Source organism: Panthera tigris, chromosome C2 (genome assembly GCF_018350195.1).
Source record: "Panthera tigris isolate Pti1 chromosome C2, P.tigris_Pti1_mat1.1, whole genome shotgun sequence".
In the NCBI taxonomy this organism is placed as follows: domain Eukaryota; kingdom Metazoa; phylum Chordata; class Mammalia; order Carnivora; family Felidae; genus Panthera; species Panthera tigris.
Window position 1 is genome coordinate 28,201,606 of NC_056668.1, and position 26,572 is coordinate 28,228,177.

The following is a 26,572-nucleotide window of genomic DNA, read 5'->3' on the forward strand; positions in this document are numbered from 1 at the left end:
AAATACACGCTTAAGAGCTGGAGCAACTCTTGACTGTTGCCTTAGGCTTGTGGTGCTAGAGTCATGATCTGAACCCACTCAAAGGATCTGAGTCTGACTCTAAGATCTTAGGGACTGCTCTTGAATTCAGAAGTCCAGATTTGTGGACTTTGTGCAAAATTACAAAGTAGAAGAACTCAGGAGCATGGACAAGGAAATAGGCCACCTGTGCTCTTTCATGGTTCCTTCTTTTCTTGATTGAGAGGAAGACCAATATTCTGTTTTACTTTTCATGTGAAAAGAACAATGAGTCTTTATTTCTTTTCTAGTGCCAATGGTTTAAACGAATTGCTCTCATTTTGAGTATGAGAAATCATTTTTAACATCAGAAAAGTTCAATCCCCTTCAAACCCCCCCCCCCACACACACACACACATAATATATATGTTCATGTAAATTCAGTAACTTCAAAGTCAGTTAAGTTGCTTGGCTAATAGGAAAATAAAGATTTATCTACTTTTAGATTTAATAGAGTAGAGGGAAAATGATAAAGCAAATTAAACTGTAAAGTTCTTCAACATCAGTAAGTTTCACACAGCTGCAGGGATAACTTGACGAAAGGACATGTTCAGCCAGATGGCCTGTGCTGGCCTCCTTCCCATTCCTGCAAAAGATACGTTATTCACTCCCAGGGTAGCTCAGGGAAAGAGCTGATTATGGAATTAAAACAACCAATGTCCAATTAACCCCTGTTTTGGTCAATGTTTCCTACACAGTTTGGATAATTGGCATACTTTAGTTCCGTCAAGGGAGGCAGCTGGTTTATTGGTTAGTTCAAGCTCATGGGAATAAGAAATTTGAAATTCTCTTATCAGCTCTGCCCCTACAAACTTTAAGTATGACCTTGGACAACTTATTTACCTCTTTGTGTCATTAAATCTCCCCATTTGAAAATTGGAGATCCATGTTTCTCCAAGACCATACACGAAGCAGAGGCACGGTAGGAAAAGTAAGGGCAAGTATTAATATTTGCAGAGGTCTTTAAGACTGTAGATACAAAGGTGAAGTTTGTGTCCTGTAGTATTACTATAATATCTTAAGGATGCTGTGATTGCACAGAAGGCCACTGAACAGCGCTCAAGCACGGGGCATTCATTCATTATAGAGACATGCCAGAGGCTCCACAGGAACCTAGTGACGAGTGCATTGCCCCTCATTGAAACTGGAAAACCATTCAGCAGCTTGTGTCTCTTCTCTCTTCCTTTTGCTTTCCTCGTCTTTGCTTCTCTGAATGTGCCTACTTCATTCTTTCCTTTCAACATACTAAGTCCTTGGTATTCTAATCTCTATATTGTGGCCTCATTAAAGCAACCCAAAGTGAAGGTTTTCCATCTCCTTGAATTTTAGATCCCAGAAGAAGAAAGGAATTGATGCCATGTAGTTGGATTCCTGACGTTCCCACACTTCCCTGTGGCTAGTGGACTGGGAACAGATTCTTTAAGAAAAAAGGTCTCAGAAAGAAAGAAATGATAGGCATCTTTTGTACCTAAAATTACTCTTCGGTTTATGGGAACATGTCTTATAAAATTATAAAAGTAAAGAATTAATTAGCTAGGTATTTAACATATTTTATGGATACAAAGTTGTGGTGGTTTTTTTTGTTTGTTTGTTTGTTTTGTTTTTTTTCTGGGATATTTGGAGTATTATGTTAAAGCATTCAACAGATAATTTTGCGTGCCTCTAATCTATCAGGTCCAAGATTATAAACGCAAAAGACAGCCCCAATTCTCAAGAAGCTTTGTGTGTAGTGACCAGCAAATGAATATTTTTTTTTCTTTTTACGAAAGTCTGTTGCTATGGCCATGGCTAGTAGAATAGTTAACATTAATCGAGTGCTTAGAAAATGCCAGATGTTCTACTAAATGTTTTACATACATATTTCATTTAAGGCAATAACTTCAGGAGGTAGACACTATGATTTCTATTTTACAGCTAAAGGTACTGAGCCCCAGGGTGGATAGGTAACTGACCAAAGTCACTTACTGATGAATTACAGAGTCAGGAATCCACAGACTGTTCTCTGAACCACTGTGCTTGGTGGTCTTTCTAATAAAAACAAAGAGACTTAGGATAACCGAGATAAGATTTTGAAGTGGAAAAAAAAACCCAAAGTTCTAAGAGTGCTATAAGAGCATTTGTCTTACCAGATGTTTCCAAATTCACTTTTGTTCTATACTCTGTGGCAGTTTAACATACTACTAGGCAAGGCTAGAACTGAGAAGACCTGGCTTGGGTTTGGATAAGCTACTTAATTTGCAGTTTAAACAATCATTCAATTACTCTTAGCTTTAGTACCTTTTTTGTTAAAATGTGAATGAGGATAATATAATATTAACCAACCAACCCCATGAGGAAAAACAAAGAAAATACATCTTGGTATTTCATTTAAGGAGGAGGTATGGTTTAGAGTACTGGGGGAAAAGCAGGGCCTTTGTAGTTACAGTAAACTCTGTAGGAGTCAATAGTTTGTGGCAATACACTGCTTTGGCCAGTCAGGAATTTGTGAAGAATTGCATCTTTGCAGCACCCACCACAGACTGGAGCCCTGGAACATTCATCTTCTCTTGTTTGCCCTTTGTTAGCCCCCTGTCAACAATGGAATTTAACTATCTTATCTAGACCTTAACAAGGTGATAGACTTAGTCAGTGGAATATGGCAGCTATCTTCTAGTGTTTGAAGGATAATTGAAGGATTGGCCTGGTTTTCTGAGGCCTCTAAAAGACCGGCCATCAGACTAAAAGGAGATAGATTATAGCCCAGTGCAAGGAAGAATTTTATGGGAGTGCAGTTGTGCAAATGTGGAAGGAGTTCTCTAAATAATGGATAACCTTTATTGAGTGCCTGCTTTGTACCCAGGCACTGTGCTAAGCACTATATGAACATTGTCACATTTATCTCTCACAGAGGCTCTGTGACAAAGGTATTGGTTTTTATACATTTGTATATAAAACTTTCAAGAGTAGTTAACTTAACTTGCTCAAGGTCAAACAGTTTACCAACTATTTGGTAAGAACAGTTGGAAGAGTTAGAAATTGAACCCAGAGCTCTCTGATTCCAAAAGATACTGTGTTAGATGACAATCCATGGTCACTAGAGGTCTTCAGGAAAAAAACAAAAACAAAAGAACAAAAAAAAAAAATAGACAATCAGAGTTAGCAAATAGGTTATAAAGGGGTTTAAGCATTCTGTGGGAACGATTGGTTAGGCAGATGACCTTTCGCCTCTCTTTTAAACTTTAAATTCTATGATCCAGTTGTGTTTATAGAAGCAATTTGCAAGACATACTGTTAGGAGAATGATGGCCGATGGTAGAATCATCGTAAGAAAATAGCTTTCTCTTTCTAACCATTTGCTCCTCTGCCAATTTTATACAAGTTCTATAAATTTGTTTTCCTATGATGTTTGTCACTTTACCTTTAAAAAGAAGTGATTGGTCTAGGTGAATAAAGTGTCAGGAAAAAAAAATTATAATAAATGTCAAGGAAATTTGATGAGAAAGTTCAGTATCTTTAAAAGAAATGACTAAATAGTTTTTGATTTGTTTTGTTTTTAATTAAAGAGTACTTACTTGTACATTTTAGAAAACTCAGATTTTCAAAATGTTACCCACCTACATCAAAGTTAGATATTTTTTTAGACCTACATGACTTCTTCGCTTCCTCAGACCCGGGAAACATTATTTCGATTTGATACCATGCCATGTGGCAAGAAGAGACCTAAAGCTTACCCCTTCAGCATGGCTCAGAGGAGCGAATGTCATAATTTTATATTGCCACTAACAGAAACATTGCAGGTAGGGTGAAGGGTAGAAAAGGCAGAGCAGGGACACCTGACTGCCTCAGTTGCTTAAGCATCCGACTCTTGGTTTTGGCTCAGCTCACGATCTCATGGTTTGTGAATTCAAGCCTCGCATGGGACTCTGTGCTGACATTGCAGAGCTGCTTGGGATTCTCTCCCCCCCCCCCCTTTCTCTGCCCCCCTTCTCCTCACTCTCTATCCCTTTCTCTCTCAAAACAAATAAATAAACACTTAAAAAAAGAAAGAAAAGGCATAACAATGACACACTGACTCTTCTTCCATCAGTGTTCAAGACCTGCTTGGATAATATTTGTTTTTATTGACTTGGTTTTTAGTTTTTCATGTTCAAGTCCTTAAACAACTATTTGATTATGTTTACATACTCTCATTGAGTCACTTCAAAAACAGTAGGATATTGTTTTTATTTAGCCAGACACAGTGAAAGCTCACACTTAAAGCATTTTAAGTTCACATGAAAAAGATTATCCTGAGAATAGTTTTCACCAATTTGATTTAATCTTTATCACATAATTTAAAGGGTTCAAGTTCTTTACTATATGGTGATATATGCTGCAGTGATTGGTTTTTAAAATGAGTATAGGGAAACAGTTTCTCAATTGTGGTCGATACAGTACAAAGTTATTTCATAAAGCTTTTCTTTCCCCATTTTACCATAACTATTTTTTAGGATGAATTTGATTTGTCTAGTTTGGGGGAATAAATCTTTCAATGTATTAACTTCATTGTTTAACACGTGCCCATCATATGAAAATTTAACAAAGTAATGTTTTAATGTTAAATAGATTTGATTCAGTTTTCCAAAGGATGAGTAGTTTGAGAAAGAAAAATGATAAGTTGTATGATACCAGTATTCTGAAACATTTATCCATTCTAGATATAGTCTGTGGGCATATTAGTTCTTATAAACCTTGACTGGGAAGACACTAATTAAAGGAAATTCAATGACTATGATCATTTTTTTTTATGTCAACAGATGTTGAAAATGATCTTATGAAAACTAAAATCTTCTAGATATATATGTATCTCTAAAATGTTTAAATGTTGTGTTTGTCTTTTAAAAAAAAATTTTTTTTAACATTTATTTATTATTGAGAGACAGAGACAGAGCGTGAGCAGGGGAGGGGCAGAGAGAGAGAGGGAGACACAGAATCTGAAGCAGGCTCCAGGCTCCAGGCTCCAAGCTGTCAGCACAGAGCCCGACGCGGGGCTCGAACTCACAAACCGCAAGATCATGACCTGAGCCGAAGTCGGACATTTAACCAACTGAGCCACCCAGGCGCCCCTAAATGTTGTGTTTTTCTAACAGAATGCTAGTCACACTGTCTTCCAAACAGAGAAAAATATTTTATTGCTCTTTAATTTTATGATTTTTTTGTTAGTTTATATTCAGGGTGGGGGGCACAAAAAAGAGATAAATTGAATTTGAAACTAAACATTATAAATAGCTTTATCATATCATGTGAAGTCTTAAGATACCTTAGAATTTATGGTAGCTTACCCCTCATTTTACAGACTCAGTCTCTAAGAGGTTGACTTTTTTGCATGTTCCATTGGGAATGCTACCTCTGCAGGGTACTGAGATGTAAGGATGATGAAGACATAGTCCTTGCCTATCAGGAACTTACCCTCTCTTTGAGGGCCAGGCATAAACAAACCAAAATACAACATTATGATGAGATGATTGGAAGATCTACTGAGTACTGTGGAGCTCCTGAGATGAAAACTATCGTCAGCCTGTGGAGGTGAGGGAAGGTGTCCAAGGAAGGGGTGAGTCCTCAGCTGAGGCTTACAGGATAAAAGACATGCCTTAATCCTTTAGCTTGGTTGTAGGCAGTTGGGGCTTATTTTATGATTGAGAAATGCATTATATGATGATGCATTTTTCAGTCTGATATATTTCACCAAATAATGATTATAGGGACTGTGTTGGGGAAAGGGCACTGAGCAGAATGTTCTTTACTTTTTGTACATTATTGCTCCCACTCTTATGTCTTTTTCAAGTGTAATGACAAGAATTTAAATGTAAAACAAATTATTCATTTTATAGAAATGCTGTCATCAAAAGCACAATAAGGACCAAAACAACAAAGCAAAATATAAACAGTAGGAAATATTTATATAAGGATTTCAATAATTGATGTTAGAATTGAACAAACTACTAAGCATAGAAGTGATGGATTTGGTATATATATGCCATTCCACATAAATGCTATTCTATCAAAAAAAAAAAAAAAGATGTATATGATAGATTGAGGGTCTCATAAAGCCAGAGTGTGTAATTATTTTTTATTAAGTAATGCTAATGGAAGACAGTAGTGGTTATTTTTAATGATCTTAATTGCTCAAGTGAAAGTTGTTCTGAAATGTTTCTGTCCAGTGAGTGAGGTCAGAAAAGCCCTGACTTATGTTACTGCTGCTCTTCTTGTTTCTTTGCCAGCTCTTAGGAGCCTCTGCTAAAGCATCCTTACTACCCCCACCCCCACCTGGGTCTATGTCTGTGTCTGACTGTCAGGTGCCCTGGCAAGAGCCACATGCAGGCTGTCCCTGCTGCGTGGACTGAACACACCAGAGACTTGGACAGCAGCAATGCTGGGGCTCAAATTGGCAGCTACTGCCTATATAGTTACTGAGATTATTCCTACAAACATTTGTTTACGTGTACGGATGAGCAAAAGAGAGGTCAGAGGAAAGTATGGGTGGCAATTTCTTCAATAAAAATGAAACCACTTAAAATGAATAGCCTAATGATGGATGGTATGCCAGTAGCTTTATCTTCCTAGTTGAAGAACGTATTTTAATGTTACCCTTTAAATATTTAAAGACATAGAAATTCTCCAGGTACGTTGTACATGTTCTTGTTTTTGTTTATTAATCCCCTGGGGTGGGACCCTGTCAGGTTTATTGACTTCTTCTCTTTACAGATATCGTCATTATGTCTGTCTTCCCAGGGATTGTGTCTGTAGTGATGTTTCTCTGCCTCAAGCTGACTAAAACCTTCAATCTGGAAAGCTTTGTATTCTGGACCAGTATAAGCAAGAATGATGTCATGATGTTTTCCATTTCTGGAAAAGCAAGTCAGAGTTCATGGACCATTCAAAGCAAAGTAACACTTTTACCAGGCAGCACACAAAGGAGAATGTTAATTGATTAACTGATGAATTGATTAAAAAGCGATTCCTGCAAATAGACTTTAATAGTGTATTTTATAAGGAATTCTGTTAGTTTTAAAATAAAATAAATTGTCAATAGATTTTCTGATCAACTTTTGATATACAAATTAGCGTCCACTACTAGTAATTTTTCTATACCCACAGTTTTTTTCTCCTGGTAAAGGATGGTCCACTTTTTGTGGTATTTAATTTGATACATATTTCTTTCTTTTTACTTTGTTACCTAGAAACCCCAGTCTTCCTAATATAGTACAATTCTCGTACTTTCATTTAAACCTATTTAATTCTCAAAATAATTTGCAAAATGAAAATCTGGTCATTGAGAACATTTGCATGTACATATATCTTGATTGGCAAATTATATAAAGCCGTAGCAGGTGATATTTGATTTAACAAGGAAGGCTTTTCTATTATAAATTTACCCCAACAGCATGATGTATCCTTAAAAATGATGATTTCTTCACCAGAACACTTTCAGTAAGAACATTTATCACATAATTTTTGGTTCATAAATATAATTTAAAATCAATTCAATATCTTATTTGAACAGCTAAAACAAAAGCATGGTTTTGTTAGATAATTGCCCTGTTCAATAATATAATTTCATTAAGAATCACTTTTGTTGCTGTTGTTGATGACAAAACTTTCTTCTTCTATGTATAATTTAGAAACTGTCATGGAAAGCTATGGTTATATTATAAAATTTTCCTGGTTGAACCAATTTTTAGCCATTAAATCTGTGTATTTGGGAGGAAGTGGCCCAAGATATTGAGGAATACGCAATTAATTTCCATTTCAGCTGGTACAAAGACATGGAGGTGTGGGGGAACATGGGATGATTCAGGAACCTGCAACTGAAATTAATTTCAAATTGTCACATTGCAAAGATCAGTAGTAGCAAATTAATATGAAAGCATACATATACATACACACACATAAAAACTTATGATTCTGAATTACACATACACAAGTTTCTTCTCTTGTTCTGTGATCAGTGCAACATTTTAGCAGAATATGCTTTATAACAAAAGGTACATGAAGATCTTGTCTTCAAAGATGGGAAACATTTTTAAAACAGAGTGTACCCTATGAGTAAATGCAGACTATCTGGTAAGTGTACTAAAAACTCCAGGAGCTTTGATCAGTTGCCAGCTGTTATATCCGTTCTGTTGGTAATCTTTCTTACTGATCTGTGACCTTGACCTTGTGCTTGTATCTGTATGTCAGATCTATTTTAGGGATGGGGAGACCATAGTTGAATTTAATAGAATTTATACTCCAATCTCAAAGAATGTCCCAGTATGTATGTATGTATGTATGTATGTATGTATGTTTATAAACTATACTATAAACACTATAAACACTCAATTCCAGAAGAAAGCACCATTTTCCATTATATTTTATATTTTGATAGAGTTTGGAAAATATGCTTTTGAAAACTGATAGAAAGAACCAGTTATTTTGAACAGCTATTGAAAAAGGTTAGGAGAACCTATGCTCTCTGTTTGTTTTATACTTAAACCCCCCTTTTTTTTTCACTTTTATGTGTTACCAAAATAATTTGTTAGTGATTGTTTTGTGTTTCTTCAAAGAAGCTGTTTTTTATTCAAGAATAGTAGGAGGCAGTGAGAGACATTAATATTAATGCTAAATAAATAATTATGTATTTATCATATAATGTTTATCTTCTGGATTTTTAACAGTTGTAGTTAGAATTAATTTTCATTAATGATATTCTAGTTTTCCGTGTTTTCAAGAAAATGCAACATAGTATCCAGGAAAATATTACATTTTTGGAATAGAAATTGTTTGGCAGTTAAGCTCTTTCTCTAGCTCCTGTGATTCATGGGCCTTTTTTTTGCTTCAAATCTTAATTTTGATTTAAGATTAATTTTTTTAATGAATTGTAAAGGTAGAGTGAAATAGTGGCTTTTATTGAATTTGCTTCATAAACATAAGCCTTCTCATAATTCAGAACAATGAAGCTCTTTCTTTTGCTATATCAGTTATAGGAGATATTTGTTTCTGTCACCAGGACAATAATTGTCCTCTCTCTCATATGCTTTTATCTGCCACCAAGGATCCTGAATCTTTATTATTGCATTTTATTCAGTATGTAGTCATTGTGAGATCAGCAAAAGCTCCAGTTTGGATACAAGCTCATTTTTAGCTTTGAAGTAAACATCTGTTTGAAATTCTGTGGCCCCCTTAAAGAAAGTAATGAAGATAAATAATTTGGGGCGATTGGATGGGGAGGTTGTATAGCTATTACAAAATCATTTCCTTCCCCCAGAATTCACTGAAAAGACTATGACACATATTGGTCAGGACTGTTTCCACAACTTTATGATAGCATTATCAACTTTCTGGTTAACATGCTTGTCCTTTTTATCAGCTACAGTTTGATAAATTACTTGGAGTCATAGAAATAAAATTTTAGGGTTGAAGAGGTCCTCACATACACATGTCTTTATATTGAACACTTGAGTCAGGCAAACATTGGCATGTCCTGGTGAGTCTCATTTAATAGAGAATGTGAATGACACAATTTTACTCCTATGGAAGCAGCTGACAGCAAGTTAAAGCTGATGGACCTCGAAGTTAGGAGCAAATTTGGCCTTGGGCAAAAATATGTTAAGTCCCTCAGGTTGCAATGGAGAGCAATCTGGGCCGCTGTTTTACTCACACAGTGTCAGTGGCTTCTGTTACCAACCTTTGAAGACTATTTACTATTTAAATTGAGAACCCCTGGGAGACAGCAAGAAGCTCTTCTGTTCTACAATGTTGAGGCCCTAAGTTGAGCAAAATGTTTTCAGATAAGTTTATTTTCGTGGCACCCATCAAATTGTACAACCACACATCCGTCTTTGCACAAAGATAATACTACAAAGAAAGTTACTGTCTCAGAATTCAAATTATATCAAAGGACATTAATATCTATTCCTTTTTTCTCAATAGATTAGAAATGCATTCTAATAAATTTCAGTTGTCCTTTCTTATCATGTCCTTATTATTCCCTGCTTGAAATGACAACAATTGAATGTGGTTTTTTTTCCTTAAATTTTTTTCAAAAACCAACTTTTCTTTTTTCCCTTTTCTGTCATTTATTCTGCTTCTGTTGTGGTGGTGATCAGTCTTTTAGACTGAGTTACTGAAACTAAATCTAAATTTAATAACTAGTTTCCATTTATATATAAGACAGTTTTATTTATTTATTTTTTAATTTTTTTTAATGTTTATTTTTGAGAGAGAGAGAGACAGAGTGTGATCAAGGGAGGGGCAGAGAGAGAGGGAGACACAGAACTCAAAGCAGGCTCCAGGCTCCGAGCGGTCAGTACAGAGCCCGACGCAGTGCTCAAATTCACCAACGCGAGTGAGATACTGACCTGAGCCGAAGTTGGGCGCTTTAACCGACTGAGACACCCAGATGCCCCTATATGTAAGACAATTGTAAAGTGGAATAAAACAATAGTTATGATAATCAAAAGAATAGCAAATGATATTTATAATTTTTTTAGACACAATAACTCCATTTTTCAAATGTTTACAAATACTTAGAATTCTTTTGTTTTTCCAGCTTGAGAAGTAGTTGATATATGTCACTGTAATTTTACAGCACAGTGACTTGATTTTCACATATTGTGAAATGAATACTACCATACATTTAGCTGACTTCCATCTTCTCATATAAATACAATTTTTAAAAAAAGGAAAAAAAAAACTCATTATGAGAACTCTTAGGATTTACTCTCTTAACAACTTTCCTATATATCATACAGCAGTGCTAGCTCTAGTCATCATGCTGTGTGTTACATCTCAAGGACTTATTTATCTTAGAACAGGAAGTCTGTATCTTTTGACCACCTTCCTCCCATCTCCCCTCCCCCCAACTCTCTGCCTCTGGTAATGATAAGCGGTAAGTGTGATCTCTTTGAGTTTGCTGTTTTGTTTTGTTTTTGTTTTGGATTTTCCATATAAGTGATACCGTATATGGTATCTGCCTTTCTCTGTCTGACTTATTATTTCACTTAGGCACATATGAGGCACATAATGCCTCAAAGGCCATCTATGTTGTCACAAATGGTAAAATTTCCTTGTTTTTTAATGGCTGAATGATATGCCGTCATGTGTATTTGTGTGTGTGTGTGTGTGTGTGTGTGTGTGTGTGTGTGTGTGTATTTCACAGCTACTTTGTTCATTCATCCATCCATGGACACTTAGCTTATTTCCATGTCTTGGCTTTTGTTAATAATACTGCTAGGAATAAGGGGATGCAGATATATTTTCAAATTAGTATTTTCATTGGCTTTGGATATATTCTCAGCAGTACAATTGCCAAATCGTATGATTGGTCTATTTTTAATTTTTGAGGATCCTCCATACTGTTTTCCATAGTGGCTGTACCAGTTTAAATCCCACCAAAAGTGCACAAGGACTTTTTTTCTCTGCATCCACATTAGCATTTGCTATGTCTTGTCCTTTGATGGTGGTCATTCTAACAGGCATGAGGTGATAGCCCATTGTAATTTTAATTTGCATTTCCCTAATGACTACTGATACTGAGCATATTTTCACATACCTGTTGGCTCTCTGTATATCTTCTGTGGAGAAATGTCACTTCAGGTCCTTTGCCCTTTTTAAAAATGATTTATTTGCCGTTTTTGCTATTAAGTTGTATGAGTTCTTTATATTTTTTGGTTATTAACCCTTATCAGATATATGGCTTGTAAATATCTTTTCCCATTCCATCAGTTGTCTTTTCACTCTGTCAATGATTTATTTTGCTGTGCAGAAGCTTTTTAGTTTGATGTAGTATACTTATTTTTTATTTTATTGTTTGTGCTTTATTTTATTGCTAGGTGTTGTATCCCAAAACTCATTACCAAGACCCACATCAGGGAGCTTTATTCCTATGTTTTCTTCGAGGAATTTCATGATTTCAGATCATATATTTAAGTCTAATACATTTTGAGTTAATTTTGGGGAGTAGTAAAATATATGAGTCCAGGTTTATTCTTTTACATGTTATCCAGTTATCCCCATACCATTAATTGAAAAGGCTGTCTTTTCTCCATTCAGTATTTTTGGCTCCGTTGTCAAAATATTAGTTGATCGTATATGCTTCAGTTTATTTTGGGGTTCTTCTGTCCCATTGGCCTGTTTGTTTTTATGCTAATACAAGCTATTTTGATGAGTGTAGCTTTATAGTATAGGTTGAAATCAAAAAGTGTGATGCCTCCTGCTTTATTCTACTTTCCTAGGAGATATATATATATGTGTGTATGTATATATATACATATGTATATATATATATGTGTATATATATATATATATACACATATATATATGTATATATATTTTACTATTTGGTATCTTTTGTGGTTTCATATAAATTTTAAGAGTGTTTTTCATTCTTCTATGAAAAAATTCCATTGGAATCTTGATAGGAATGGCATTAAGTTGACGGCTTTTGGTAGCGTTGACATTTTAGCAGTATTAATTGTTCCAGTCCGTGAACACAGGATACCTTTTCATTTATTTGTGTCTTCTTCCTTTTCTTTCATGAGTGTCTTGTAGTTTTCAGAGGAGAGATCATTCACTTCCTTAGTTAAATTTATTTCTAACTATTTTGTTTGTGACGCTATTATAAATAGGATCGATTTCTTTTTCAGAAAATTCATTGCTAGTGTATAGAAATGCTGCTGATTTTTGTCGGTTAATTTTGTATCTTGCAATTTTTACTGAACTTATTGATTACATCTAACAGTTTTTTGCTTGGTTGAATCTTTAGGGTTTTCTATGTATAAAATCATTATAAATAGAGAAAGTTTTTACTTCTTCCTTTCTAATTCTGACACCTTTTATTTCTTTTTCTTGCCTAATTGCTCTACCTAGGACTAATACCATTTTAATAGGAGTGGTGAGATTGGACATCCTTGCCTTGCTCCTGATCTCAAAGCAAAAACTTTTAACTTTTCACCATTGAGTGTGCTGTTAGCTGTGGGTTTGTCATATAATGGCCTTTACTATGTTGAGATGTTTCTTCTATGCCTATTTTTAACGAGTAGATGTTGAATTTTGTCAAATGCTTTTTCTGCATCCAGTGAGATGGTCATGATAATTTCATTCCATTAATGTGATGTATCACATTGATTGATTTGCTGGTGTTGAACCACCCATGCATCTCTGGGATTAATCCCATTTGATCAAGGTGAATGATTCTTTTAATATGCTGCCGAATTTGGTTTACTAGTATCTTACTGAAAATTTTTGTATCTACACTCATCATATATAATTCATCATTGTAGTCTTTTTTTGTTTGTTTGTCTGGCAGTGACCTTTTTCTGGTTTTGGTATCAGGGTAATGCTGACCTCATAAAATGAGTTTGGCAGTGTTCCCTCATCTTTGACTTTTTGCAAGGGTTTGATAAGGATTGGTGTTAATTTTTCAAATGTTCCGTGAAATTCTGGTCCTGGGCTTTTCTTCTTTGGGAGATATTTTAGCACTAATTTGATTGCCGTACTAGTAATTGGTCTATTCAGATTTTCTATTTTTTTCCTGATTCAGTCTTTGGAAGTTGTATGTTTCTAGGAATATTTCCATTTCTTATAGGTTGTCAAGTTTGTTGGGAGTATAGTTGTTCATAGTAACCTCTTATGATCATTTTCATTTCTGTGGTATCGGTATTGGTAGTATTTCCTTTTTCAGTTACAGTTTTGTTGACTTGGTTAAAAAATAACTTTCAGTTTATAATAGGGGATTCACTGTAATCTTGACTTTTTAAAGAAGCTCCAGAACCCTTATCTGAAATGTTACTTTTTCTTTCTTGTTCTGTGAAATTAAGTGTTGAGTGCTATGTATTAGAACTTTTCATAGGCCACTCGTTTGGAAAGCCTAATCTTACACATTTGGATAAAATGTTTGGTGTTACATCCTCCTGATAAATTTTTCTTGGATTTTGTTTCCTTTCAACTTTTAAAACTTTTTTTCAAGGCCTCACCTTAGAGAACACCAAGAATTTTCTGAATTATTTACCTCAGTTTGTATTAATAAAAGGTTCAATAATTAGGACTTTGGAATCTTCTTAAAACTTCGATATTTTTCTTCTAATCCTTAGTGAAACATCTTAATATTTTTCTTAGCCTTTTGTATAAAAAGCATCCCTAAAATAATCTACAGTGGAATTTTGGTAACGTTATCCAATAGGAGTTATTCTTGAATGTCACGGATAAGTAGACTTTCAGTTAATTTTACATTTTGAGGAACCAGAGCCAAAAATTGAAATGCTTATTAAAGTGGCATTGGAGAAATACCTTTAAATTCAGCAAACTGGTATTACTTGCTAATGCAAAATAAATTAGAAGAGATTTCACAGAAACAATTGGAAGTCATGAAGTGTTCACTAGACATAATTTAACCACCATACAAAGTAACTTCATGGATGTTTAGTCATTGAAATGTGTTTTTAATGGAGAGTTTAATGACAAGTAAGATACTGTATCCTTTCCTTAAAAACAGCTGGAGGAAGACCTTTCTCATTATTTATGTGTTGTCAACCAAAAGTAGTCCCACATATAAGAATTCTATTAGATTCATCCTTCATTTATCCAAATAAAATTTTATTTTGCCATTTTCAAAAGTGGTTAAAAATTCAGATTTTCCCTTTGCTTAATAAGCCATTTCCAAATAGAAAGTACAAAACACATTTCAATGAAATTAGTTTAACTTCCTCAAAGATCAATATGATACCCATTTGGGAATGGTTAATGTGCAAATTATTTACAACTATCTTATTGATTAAAACTCTAAATAAAAAAAGTTAGACTTCAACATAATTTCATATTTTTCAGGTACTTAAAAATGTAGCTTTTAAAAAATACTCTCTGAATTCAAGCATTTTACTAGATATTTAAATAAACTAGTCTGTGTGTTGAAGCTTGGATCTTTCTCCAAATCTGTGCATATGGTCAAGATTCCATGGAATTCTTTCACAGTTTAGTTTGATTTTATTGTTTTTTTAAATCTAGCAATTTTTTTTTAACTGTAGGCTAGTAAGAGCAGTGAAAAGTCAATTTTATGAAATTTAAAAGGTTTTTATTCTTACAAACAATTTTAAATTAATAAAAGGAAGATTCAGTTTATAATTTTAACATTGTGAAGTAGTTTTACATGAATTTTATTAAATTGCCATGAAATACATTAATCCTTGATATACTCTCAGGCAGCATTCTTTGAAACATGTAATGTTAGTTTTTTAGTTGTTTTTTTTTTTTTAATGTTTTATTTATTTTTTTGAGAGAAAGAAATAGTAAGCAGGGAGGGGCAGAGAGAGAGAGAGGGAGATAGAATCAGCAGGCTCCACAGTGTCAGCGCAGAGCCTATCATGGGACTCGAACCCACAAACCATGAGATTATTACCTGAGCTGAAATCAAGAGTCAGATGCTTAACCCACTGAGCCACCCAGGCACCACAAATCTGGTTTTAGATTTTGAAGTTTTTTTTTTTTTAATATTTCTAAGTAGTAGCAAGGATTATATGACTTTTATTTGTTCTTAAAGTTTTAATGAATGTATTTTTAATAGGAAAGAACAGTGTTATATTGCTATTACTATATATGTCTAATAGAACCTTTTATAAATCAAAGATACATTATTGGAACTTTAGTGATCTTAATTTTCCTATATCTATGTATATTTTTCCATTTTCTGATCTTGAGAATTGATTCATTATTTCCAGTTGTGCCAAATAAAGACTAAATAATAAGCCAAGGGAAAATAATAGAAGTGCCTAGAAGGATGATGCAATAATGAAATAAGTCATCCCTGTATCATCTTCAGTTTCCTTATTGCATAGCCCATTAATTCTGTATCATTTCTCATGAATGTTTCAGAAGAAAAGTCTGGAGACACTGTCTTTGTAGTCTTCTTCTTCTGTTTTAAGTTTTTAGGAAACACAATAGAGAATTCAGTATTTTTCCTTCCCATCTATAATGTGAAAGAGAAGAAAGTTGGCATAGGAAGATGCTTCAATTAGATGAATCAGAGGATGGCTGCAAAGAGAATGATAGTTGTACTCTAGACATGAATGATGATGGTGACATTGAGTGCACAGGCAACATCACGGACTGTTGTCTTCAGAGGACAAAATCCTAAATGAATTTTCTCAGACTCAAGAATTGATGAGTGAACAATATAGTTCAACAGTATGGTTCTCATTTTCCCAGGTTTATTGAAACATAATTGACATGTAACATTGTGAAGGTTTAAGGTGTACAACATGATGATTTGATATGCACATATATTGCAAAATGATTATCATAGTAAAGTTAGTTAATACATCTGTCACCTCACATTGTTCCCATAGCAGAATATTTCTAAAGACAAAAAAGAAATAGGCTACTTCCGTCTACTCAGCTATTCAATAAGAAGGACTTCATCACTCAGTATTTCGTGACAAGAACCTCAACTGCCCTGTTTTGCACAAAGGATGCATGGCAGTACTCTTTCTTCTCTTATCATGTTGGCACACCAAAATTTATTTGAAATGGTTCATAAGTGGACAGTTATTGAAGGCTGGTATGTAAGAAAAGAGATTAGAAGAAAATAGATGACGTGGAAATGAGATAATCCATTGATTAATCGTTGTAATTGGCATTAGAAAATCTAAAAATAAAATACATATTTTGCAGTTTATGGAACAAGGAAGATGTCTGTCCTCTCTTCAGCATAATTATGAGCTACCGAAGTTTTCCAAAGTAACACATTTTGATTTATACAGGTACAGAGAGCAGACCCAGAAGTGATAACGCCCGCCTCTTAGACATGTATTTGCAATCTGGAATTGATGTTTACAAGATATTTCCAAGTTCATGCATGACAGTTAACAAGCTGTCAGTTGCCCATATGGATATGTTGTCTTTCAAAACCAGGAAGATACGGAATTAAGAATGGGTTGGCTATGTGTAAATTCTTATTTAAAATTATAATGGATTTGTTTTTTATTATCTCTTCGTTCTTGCTTTGTTATTTATAAATTGACTTAAATATTAATAAAATGTAACGATTTCTCCTGCTTCAGTTATTGAAAGGAAAGAAAAGGAAGTTTTCTGAAGAGATTTGGCTCACTGGATTCCCTGAAGAGTTTTTAATAGCAGAGTCTGAGTGAATTCAGGCCTTAAGTAGTCTCAGAGTTCCTAATTTCTTCAGCATTTCATTTTTTGCTAGAATGATGGTAGGTGTTGTGGCTGAGTGCCGCCTGAAGCAGTGTCATAGGAAATACAATCTTTCATTTACAGAGTCATCTTATTAAAAAGCAGGTTTCTCTAAGAAGTTCTTTCCTCACCGTTTCATGTAATGGTGCTGTTTGTAGAATTTCTTTCCAAAGAAATTAATGAAAAACAACCACGTTGACTTAGAATTTTCTGGAAGAAGTCAATTATCTTCCCTTCAAATCTATTCTAAATTCATTTCCTGCCCATTTTTCAACAGGATGCTGTGATAGCCTATTGTATACACATAGTTATACTTATACATCTTAGAGTAACCACATTTTCTAAACTAAAAGTAGGTACAAGTACCTTAACACGTTTTTCTAAATTAATGATTTTTATTTTAAAATCTTACAAAATTGTGTCAAATCACATACAGTATTTTAATTTATTTATACTCAGTAATAGCAAAGCCACACAAAAAGAGATAGCATGCGTGGGGAGAAAAGTACTTTATATTAGGAACATCCTAGGAACTTGGGAGTTACAGGTTCACCCACAACCTATGTTCTGCCTGTGCTCAGAATGGACCTCACATTAAAATTTCTACATAAAGCAAACGAGTAGAGATTTCAAAACAAACATTAAACCTCGGATACACTTGATGAGCATCTAGAGAATCCATCTCTTCTGTTTTTAATAAGTCATGGTAAAAATTACGGGTGAATAAGTTTGTGATTACACTTAAATGTTTATGAATATGACTAAGACTGTCATAGTTTGCATAGGCCCACAAAATACTTGTATTTGTTAGTGCTTCCATTTCTTTGAAAACAGAAGATCTACAGATCACTTGTGGAATGTGTGATGTTTCAAGGATGATGTCAGAAGTGCATCTCTCTTCAGTCCTCACCTCCACATCCAGCTTATCAGAGGGGTTCATGTCATGTTTGTCTCTTTTCTTGTTTTCTCCTGGACTGCTGCTTTTGTTCCTTCATAAGCTCCCAGGCACGTCAGAGAGCAAATTCTGGCTCCCTTACTATAAAAGAGACTTAGCTTCATATTACTTTGCAGAAAAGTGCTCATGAAAATTCAGAAACTTTGTGCTCTTCGGAAGACAGTCCTGTAACACCTAAGTGCTTTCTCTAAATGATTTGATCATTTTAACAATATGGATTAATTTATAGGCTTTCCAGTGGAGATTTCCGATCTAATAGGAATGGCAAAATATATTACTAAAGAAGTGACTGTAATTCATACATATGTATGTGTATTATGTTTATGTACACACACACATATATGCAGAAACTTACACATACTTGATTGTTTTGCTTATAGGTATCATAGCATAATTCTAGCTCTGTCCCTTCCTAACTTTTTTATGTATTTATTTATTTTTTAGAGCACTGATATTTGCATTTAATTGGAAGCAAGATGAAGAAGGAGCAGTGCATTCACTAAGGAGTCTGTCTGCTTGCTTCTGTAGACCTACGTATTAAGGAATTCTTCTGCTTCTTCTTGCTTAGGAGTTGATCTGCTCTGTGGTCCTACTGCTTTGGAGTTTGCCTGCTTTTTTTCTTGTCATTGCCAAAAGAAATCCTGGTTGGAGTGAAACAGTGCATCTCTGTCTAATTACCATGGAAGGTGATAAACTGACGCCCACTTATTAAAGTTACATCTCACTCCCCCACAGAAAACCATTCTTCAGCGTGACTAGAAACCAAGCCCTTGTGAACACTTCTATTGAACATGACTCATGGAGAAGAGCTTGGCTCTGATGTGCACCAGGATTCTATTGTTTTAACTTACCTAGAAGGATTACTAATGCATCAGGCAGCAGAGGGATCAGGGACTGCCGTTGACAAAAAGTCTGCTGGGCATAATGAAGACGATCAGAACTTTAACATTTCTGGCAGTGCATTTCCCACCTGTCAAAGTAATGGGCCCGTTCTCAATACACATTCACATCAGGGATCTGGCATGTTGCATCTCAAAAAAGCCAGGCTCTTGCAGTCTTCTGAGGACTGGAACGCAGCGAAGCGGAAGAGGCTGTCTGATTCCATCGTAAATTTAAACGTAAAGAAGGAAGCTTTGCTAGCTGGCATGGTTGACAATGTGCCTAAAGGCAAACAAGATAGCACATTACTGGCCTCTTTGCTTCAGTCATTCAGCTCTAGGCTGCAGACCGTTGCTCTGTCGCAACAAATTAGGCAGAGCCTCAAGGAGCAAGGATATGCCCTCAGTCATGACTCCTTAAAAGTGGAAAAAGATTTAAGGTGCTACGGTGTTGCGTCAAGTCACTTAAAAACTTTGTTGAAGAAAAGTAAAGCTAAAGATCAAAAGCCTGATACCAGTCTTCCTGACGTAACTAAGAACCTCATCAGAGATCGGTTCCCAGAGTCACCGCATCGTGTTGGACAAAGTGGGACAAAGGTCATGAGCGAACCCTTGTCGTGCGCTGCAAGATTGCAGGCGGTTGCAAGCATGGTGGAAAAAAGGGCTAGTCCTGCCACTTCCCCCAAACCTAGTGTTGCTTGCAGCCAGTTAGCATTACTCCTTTCGAGTGAAGCCCATTTGCAGCAGTATTCTCGAGAACATGCTTTAAAAACACAAAACGCCAGTCAGGCGGCGAGTGAGAGACTTGCTGCGATGGCCAGATTGCAGGAAAATGGCCAGAAGGATGTTGGCAGTTTCCAGCTCTCAAAAGGAATGTCAAGCCATCTCAATGGTCAGGCAAGAACATCATCAAGCAAACTAATGGCTAGCAAGAATGCCACGTTTCAGAATCCAGTGGGTGTTCCCTCTTCCCCCAAAAATGCAGGCTATAAGAACTCCCTGGAAAGAAACAGTATAAAACAAGCTGCTAGTAATAGTTTGCTTTTACATCTTCTTAAAAGCCAGACCATACCAAAGCCAATGAACGGACATAATCATAGTGAGAGAGGAAGCATTTTTGAGGATAGCAGTACACCTACAACCATTGATGAGTACTCAGATAACAATCCTAGTTTTACAGATGATAGCAGTGGCGATGAAAGCTCTTATTCCAACTGTGTTCCCATAGACTTGTCCTGCAAACATCGAATTGAGAAACCAGAACCCGACCAGCCTGTTTCTCTAGATAATTTAACTCAGTCCTTGCTAAACACTTGGGATCCCAAAGTCCCCAGTGTCGATCTCAAAGAAGATCAAGATACCTCAAAGAATTCCAAGCTAAATTCGCACCAGAAAGTAACACTTCTTCAATTGCTCCTTGGCCATAAGAATGAAGAAAGCGTCGAAAGAAACAGCAGTCCTCAGGAAGTACACAGTGATGTGACGAAGTTCGGTTCACAGAATTACACGAGGACTTCTGTAATAGAAAGCCCCAGTACAAACAGGACTACCCCAGTGAGCACTCCTCCATTACTGGGATCCTCAAAAGCAGAGTCTCCCATCAACCTTTCCCAACACTCTCTGGTCATCAAATGGAACTCCCCACCATATGCCTGCAGCTCTCAACCTGAAAAGCCAGCAAATACTGCATCTAACCACTTGATGGACCTTACGAAAAGCAAAGAATCGCAAGGAGAGAAACCAGTCCAAAATGAAGGTGCACAAAACTCTGCAACTTTCAGTGCCAGTAAACTGTTACAAAATTTAGCTCAGTGTGGAATGCAGTCTTCCGCAGCAGGAGACGAGCAGAGACCTAGTAAGCAGCTGCTAAGTGTAAACACAGATAAACCTGTAGGCATGGTTGACAGATTAAATAGTCCTCTGCTCTCAAATAAAACAAATGCGGTTGAAGAAAATAAGGCATTTAGCAGTCCAGCAACAGGTCCCGAATCAGGACTTTCTGGTTCTGAAATAGAAAATCTGCTTGAAAGGCGCACTGTCCTCCAGTTGCTCCTGGGAAACCCCAACAAAGGGAAGAGTGAAAAGAAAGAGAAAATTCCTTTAAGAGATGAAAGCACTCAGGAACACACAGATAGAGCTTTAAATGAACAAATACTGATGGTAAAAATAAAATCTGAGCCTTGCGATGACTTACATATTCATAATACAAATGTGCACTTGAGCCACGACGCCAAGGGTGCCCCGTTCTTAGGTATGGCTCCTCCCGTGCAGAGAAGCACAGCTGCCTTACCAGTGCCCGAGGACTTTAAATCGGAGCCCGTTTCACCTCAGGATTTTTCTTTCTCAAAGAATGGTCTGTTAAGTCGATTGCTAAGACAGAACCAAGAGAGTTACCTGGCAGATGATCTGGACAATAGTCACAGAAATAGTGAACTGACACTTCTAGAATCAAAGAATCTTTGCATGGTTCCTAAGAAAAGGAAGCTTTACACGGAGCCTTTAGAAAATCCGTTTAAAAAGATGAAAAATAATATAGTCGATGCTGCAAACAGTCACAGTGCTTCAGAAGTGTTGTATGGGTCCTTGCTTAACCAGCAAGAGCTGAAATTTAACAAAAGTGATCTTGAATTTAAATATCCTGCCAGCCATGGTTCAGCCAGCGATGGTGAACATAGGAGTTGGGCCAGAGAGAGCAAAAGCTTCAATGTTCTGAAACAGCTGCTTCTCTCAGAAAACTGTGTAAGAGATTTGTCCCAGCACAGGAGTAACTCTGTTGTCGAGAGTAAAAAGAAAGGACACAAAAATACTGTGACCAACAGCAAGCCTGAATTCAGCATTTCTTCTTTAAATGGACTGATGTACAGCTCCCCTCAGCCGAGCAGTTGCATGGATAGCAGGACATTTCCATACCCAGGGGGAGTAAAAACTCCCATGAGCCCTTCTTTTCCCGAGCACATGGGCTGTGCAGGGTCTAGACCAGAATCTGGGCTTTCGACTGGGTGTTCCATGACCAGTGAGAAGGGACCCATTAAGTGGGTTATCACAGATGCAGATAAGAATGAGTATGAAAAAGACTGTCCCAGACTGACCAAAACTAACCCAATACTGTATTACATGCTTCAGAAGGGAGGCAGTTCTGTTACCAGTCGAGAAACACAGGACAAGGACATTTGGAGGGAGCCCTCATCTGCTGAAAGCGTCTCACAGGTTACAATCAAAGAAGAGTTACTTCCTGCTGCAGAAACTAAAGCTTCTTTCTTTAATCTCAGAAGCCCTTACAATAGCCATATGGGAAGTAATGCCTCTCGCCCACACAGCGCAAATGGAGAAGTTTATGGACTTCTGGGAAACGTGCTAACAATAAAAAAAGAATCAGAATAAAATGTACCTGCCATCCAGCTTTGGATCTTTTTAAAACTAATTAGTGTGAACTTGAGATCTGTATAAATAAGAGCATGATTTGAGAAAAGCATGGTATAATTGAAACTTTTTTCATTTTGAAAAGTATTGGTTACTGGTGATGTTTAAATATGCATACTACTTTTTGCTTTACGTTAGATGCCATGAGGAAACTACTGAACTAGCAATTGGTTGTTTAACACTCTGTATGCATCAGACAACAACTGTGAGTAGCCTATGAATGAAATTCTTTTATAATCACAAATAATAGGCATAAATGAAAATGTAAATCTCCATCCATAGTGGATTAATGCATTTTACTGCCTTTATTAGGGTACTTTATTTTGCTTTGCAGAAGTCAGTCTACATAACACATGTGTTTTTAAGTCCAAATTGTTAAATAACTCTTTAAATGTTAATTATTGAATAAAAAAACCTAATTCACTTCTCATTATCCGATTCAAAAATAAAATAGAAAAAATATGCTTACATTTTTCACTTTTGCTAAAAAAAAATTATTTTTAACTCTTGGAAGGGGTTTTGTGGTTCCCAATGTGTCTACCCCACCCCAGTCCTTTTCAATACCTAATTCTTTAAACCTTGTACTACTTAGTAAAAATTGATTACAACTGATGGAAGTTTGATAGATCCTTAAAAACAAAAAAAAAGGCAGATTTCCATTTTTGTATTTTAACTACTTTACTAAATTAATATTCCTCCTTTTACAGAATTAGGAAGTTAACATTTATCTTCAGGTGGTTTCCTGAATAGTTGAATATTTAAGAAGTTGTTTTTAACAGAAGCAAAATGGCTTTTCTTTGGACAATTTTCACCATCTCTTGTAAAACTTACTTCTCACCATTTCTGTGGTACCTGTGAGTCTTATGACCAGGGTTTCTTAAAAGCTGGACTCAGACCACCTGCATTCGAATCATCTGGAGCACTTGTTTTAAAATGCAGATTCCTAGACGGCATCTCAGATCTACAGAACAGCAATCTGTGCTAAGTGGACCTGGGAATCTCCCATCTGCATCTTAACACACTCCCCAGATGTTTCTTCTGCATGTTGAAGTTTGAGAACCATTGCTTATGACTTTTCTCAGAACACAGGATTGTAAAAAAAACAAAAAACCAAAAAAAAAAAAAAAAACCCTATTTGATGCCTATATTTTCCCCAGTACAGTTATACATCAACCCAAAATTTGCAATATTGTAGTTCATATATAACCGTTATGTCTTTGGAAATCGGGTTCAGAATACTTTTTATGACAAAAAAAAATTGGGTGGAGGGGACAACTTTCATATCTGGCTCAACATCTCAGGAAAATCTGTGATTATTTATGTGTTCTAATGAGTAACATCTACTTAATTAGCCTTAGGGATGGAATAACAGGGCCACTTACCAAACTCAGGTGATTCCAGGATGGTTTGGACACTTCTCCTGAATACATCCTTAATTTCTATTAAAATCATTGTCCTAAGAACGTTGCTGACAAAGGTGAAAATACTTACTTCAAACCCACGAATGGCACTAAACTCAGATTGACTAACAGAAAAGTAGAAAAGGCATGGCGTGACAGGAGTTGTACACAACCACTCCATTGGATCTATTATTTTAAAATAGTAATTAAAAGTAAACACGGGTGTTATCTTGGAAGAACTTACTATTGAGCCACATGGGGTTTTGATCTTGAAACGAATCCATATGTTTAAGTGCAGTTTTTACAGTCCACCATTCATTCACTAGATATTTTTGTTTTTAAAAGTGAACCAGGTTTGCAACTGACCTATCAAAAAATCGTTACATAATCAACTATTAATTAGAAGGATATCTATTTGAAGTTGTTCTACTTGAAGTTGTTTCTAAGATTTTTATATTAAAAATGGGCGTTATTTCCTAATATGATCCAAAACCCTAAGTGATTATTTTTTCTCAAAATGATTTGTAAATAGGTACTGGATATATTATAAAACAGTCGTCAAGAGTGAATATTATGCTACATCATGGAGAGATGAAGGCATATGCTTATTCTGAAATGGAAATTCCACTGGCCAGTGAATATATTCTCCATCCCATATTTACTCTGTGACAATCTTGTGACAATATAAATGAGCTTTTAAGCAAGTCATTTTTTTCCTGCCATTATGAAAAGTCTGGAGCCTTAGAGGTAGGTTAGAAAAATTGTTGGTATTCCCTTTTGATTAGGGGAAAAGAGGCTTTTACAAAGGAGTGAAATTTAGGTCAAGGAAAAGGACATCAAGGGCCAGCATTGCTACATTTTTGTTTGTTTCTTTGGTTGGTTGGTTTTGTTATCATTATTAACAGTTAAAGGGATGAGGGTATATAATACGTAGGTAAACATGACCACAAGAATGATGTTCTGATGTACTGGAGAATGTCCCCAATTTGAGTTTAGGGTGATTTTAAAGAAGAGTGGTGAGAAAGGGCATACATCCATATCCATTTGTTTATGCATATGTAGATACAAGGATGCACATACACACGTTTTCAAGGACTATTTTAGATATCTAGACAATTTCTTCTTAATGAAGTCATTTGTGAAAGGGTACTACAGCTCTCATTGGCATCAGTAAGGTAGCATTACCTGTTTATTCTCTGGTACATCTTACAGAAGAGTAAACTGGTGAGAATATATATTTTATATATATATATATATATATATATATATAATATGTATATATATATATATTGACTTGTTACATGAAGATGTTAAAATCAGTTTTTAAAGGTGATGTAAATAGTGATTTCCTTAATGAAAAATACATATTTTGTATTGTTCTAATGCAACAGAAAAGCCTTTTAATCTCTTTGGTTTCTGTATATTCCATGTATAAGTGTAAATATAATCAGACAGGCTTAAAAATTGTGCATGTGTGTATACAGTTGCAAGTCTGGACAAATGTATAGAATAAACCCTTTATTTAAGTTGTGATTACCTGCTGCATGAAAAGTGCATGGGGGACCCTGTGCGTCTGTGCATTTGGCAAAATGTCTTAACAAGTCAGATCAGATGTCCGTCCCAACAGGACAGTATTCCATTTCCGGACATGACTTCTGTGGTTTAAGCTTTGTGAAAGAATGTGCTTTGAATCCAAGGGTCTTAAAACTTTTTAAAATCAAGTCAACCACTTTTCAACATAAAGAGTTCAGACAACTACTTTCATGAATTTTTTAATCCCATTGGAAATGTAACATTATACCAAGAGTGTTCCAGTATACTGGAATACAGGCACATTACCATTCATGATATGAATTCTGGGGTTTACACAACCAATTTTGATGCAATCTGCTTAGTAATATAATTTGTCATTTTTATTAGAAATTTAATTTCTTCACGTGATGTCATGAAACTGTACATACTGCAGTGTGAATTTTTTGTTTTGTTTTTTAATCTTTTAGTGTTTACTTCCTGCAGTGAATTTGAATAAATGAGAAAAAATGCATTGTCTTTGGTTTGAAATGACTGTTATTTTGTGGGCTTTCTCTGGTGTTTAGGTTTTCCATAAATATAAAAGTCTCTGGTTATGAAAATAGCAAGTCTTCAAGGATGCTTTGCCCTTCTCAGAAAAATTAAGGCGGGGGTGGGGGGTGGGGGGAGGGGTGCGGCGAAGAAGAAGGTGGCCAGCAACCTAGTGTATCTAGAAGCAGAACAATTAAAGCATCTCTCAAAAAGATAGTCAGCCTACCTGTCCTCAATTCTGTTATTTGGTGTATAACTGAATGAGCACTGTAGATTTTAAAAGGGAGAACGAATTTGTACAATGTTAAAAAATAAAGACTTGATGAATATTTGTTTTAAATTAAGATTTTATTAGAAGGTTTTTTATCCAGTTTTCAATGAGTGTTATGTTTATTTTAAAATTAAAATGGTCTTCAGTCACATTCCAAAAATGAATGTATATGTGTGTACACATGCATCCATATATATATATATATATATATATATATATATATATATATATGTATGTATAGGTAATGAGCAATTGACAATGATAAGTGAAATACATATGTAATAAATAATAGAGACCAATTTTTTTTACGGAAAAAAACAATTTTTGTGAACTGACAGCCTGGGAA

At 35.5% G+C, this 26,572-nt stretch overlaps 1 protein-coding gene across 3 annotated transcripts in view; it reads left to right on the forward strand.

Annotated features, from left to right (window-relative positions):
* The window catches only part of NRIP1 (nuclear receptor interacting protein 1), a 97,464-nt gene extending 72,308 nt beyond the window's left edge, over positions 1-25,156 (forward strand). For all 3 annotated transcript variants that reach the window (XM_042998909.1, XM_042998911.1, XM_042998910.1), the window contains one exon: positions 18,641-25,156. In XM_042998909.1, coding sequence (XP_042854843.1) covers positions 18,988-22,455 — 3,468 coding nt within the window. In that variant the 5' untranslated portion in view covers positions 18,641-18,987 and the 3' untranslated portion in view covers positions 22,456-25,156. The remainder of the gene's footprint in view (positions 1-18,640) is intronic.
* The last annotated feature ends 1,416 nt before the right edge of the window (positions 25,157-26,572 follow it).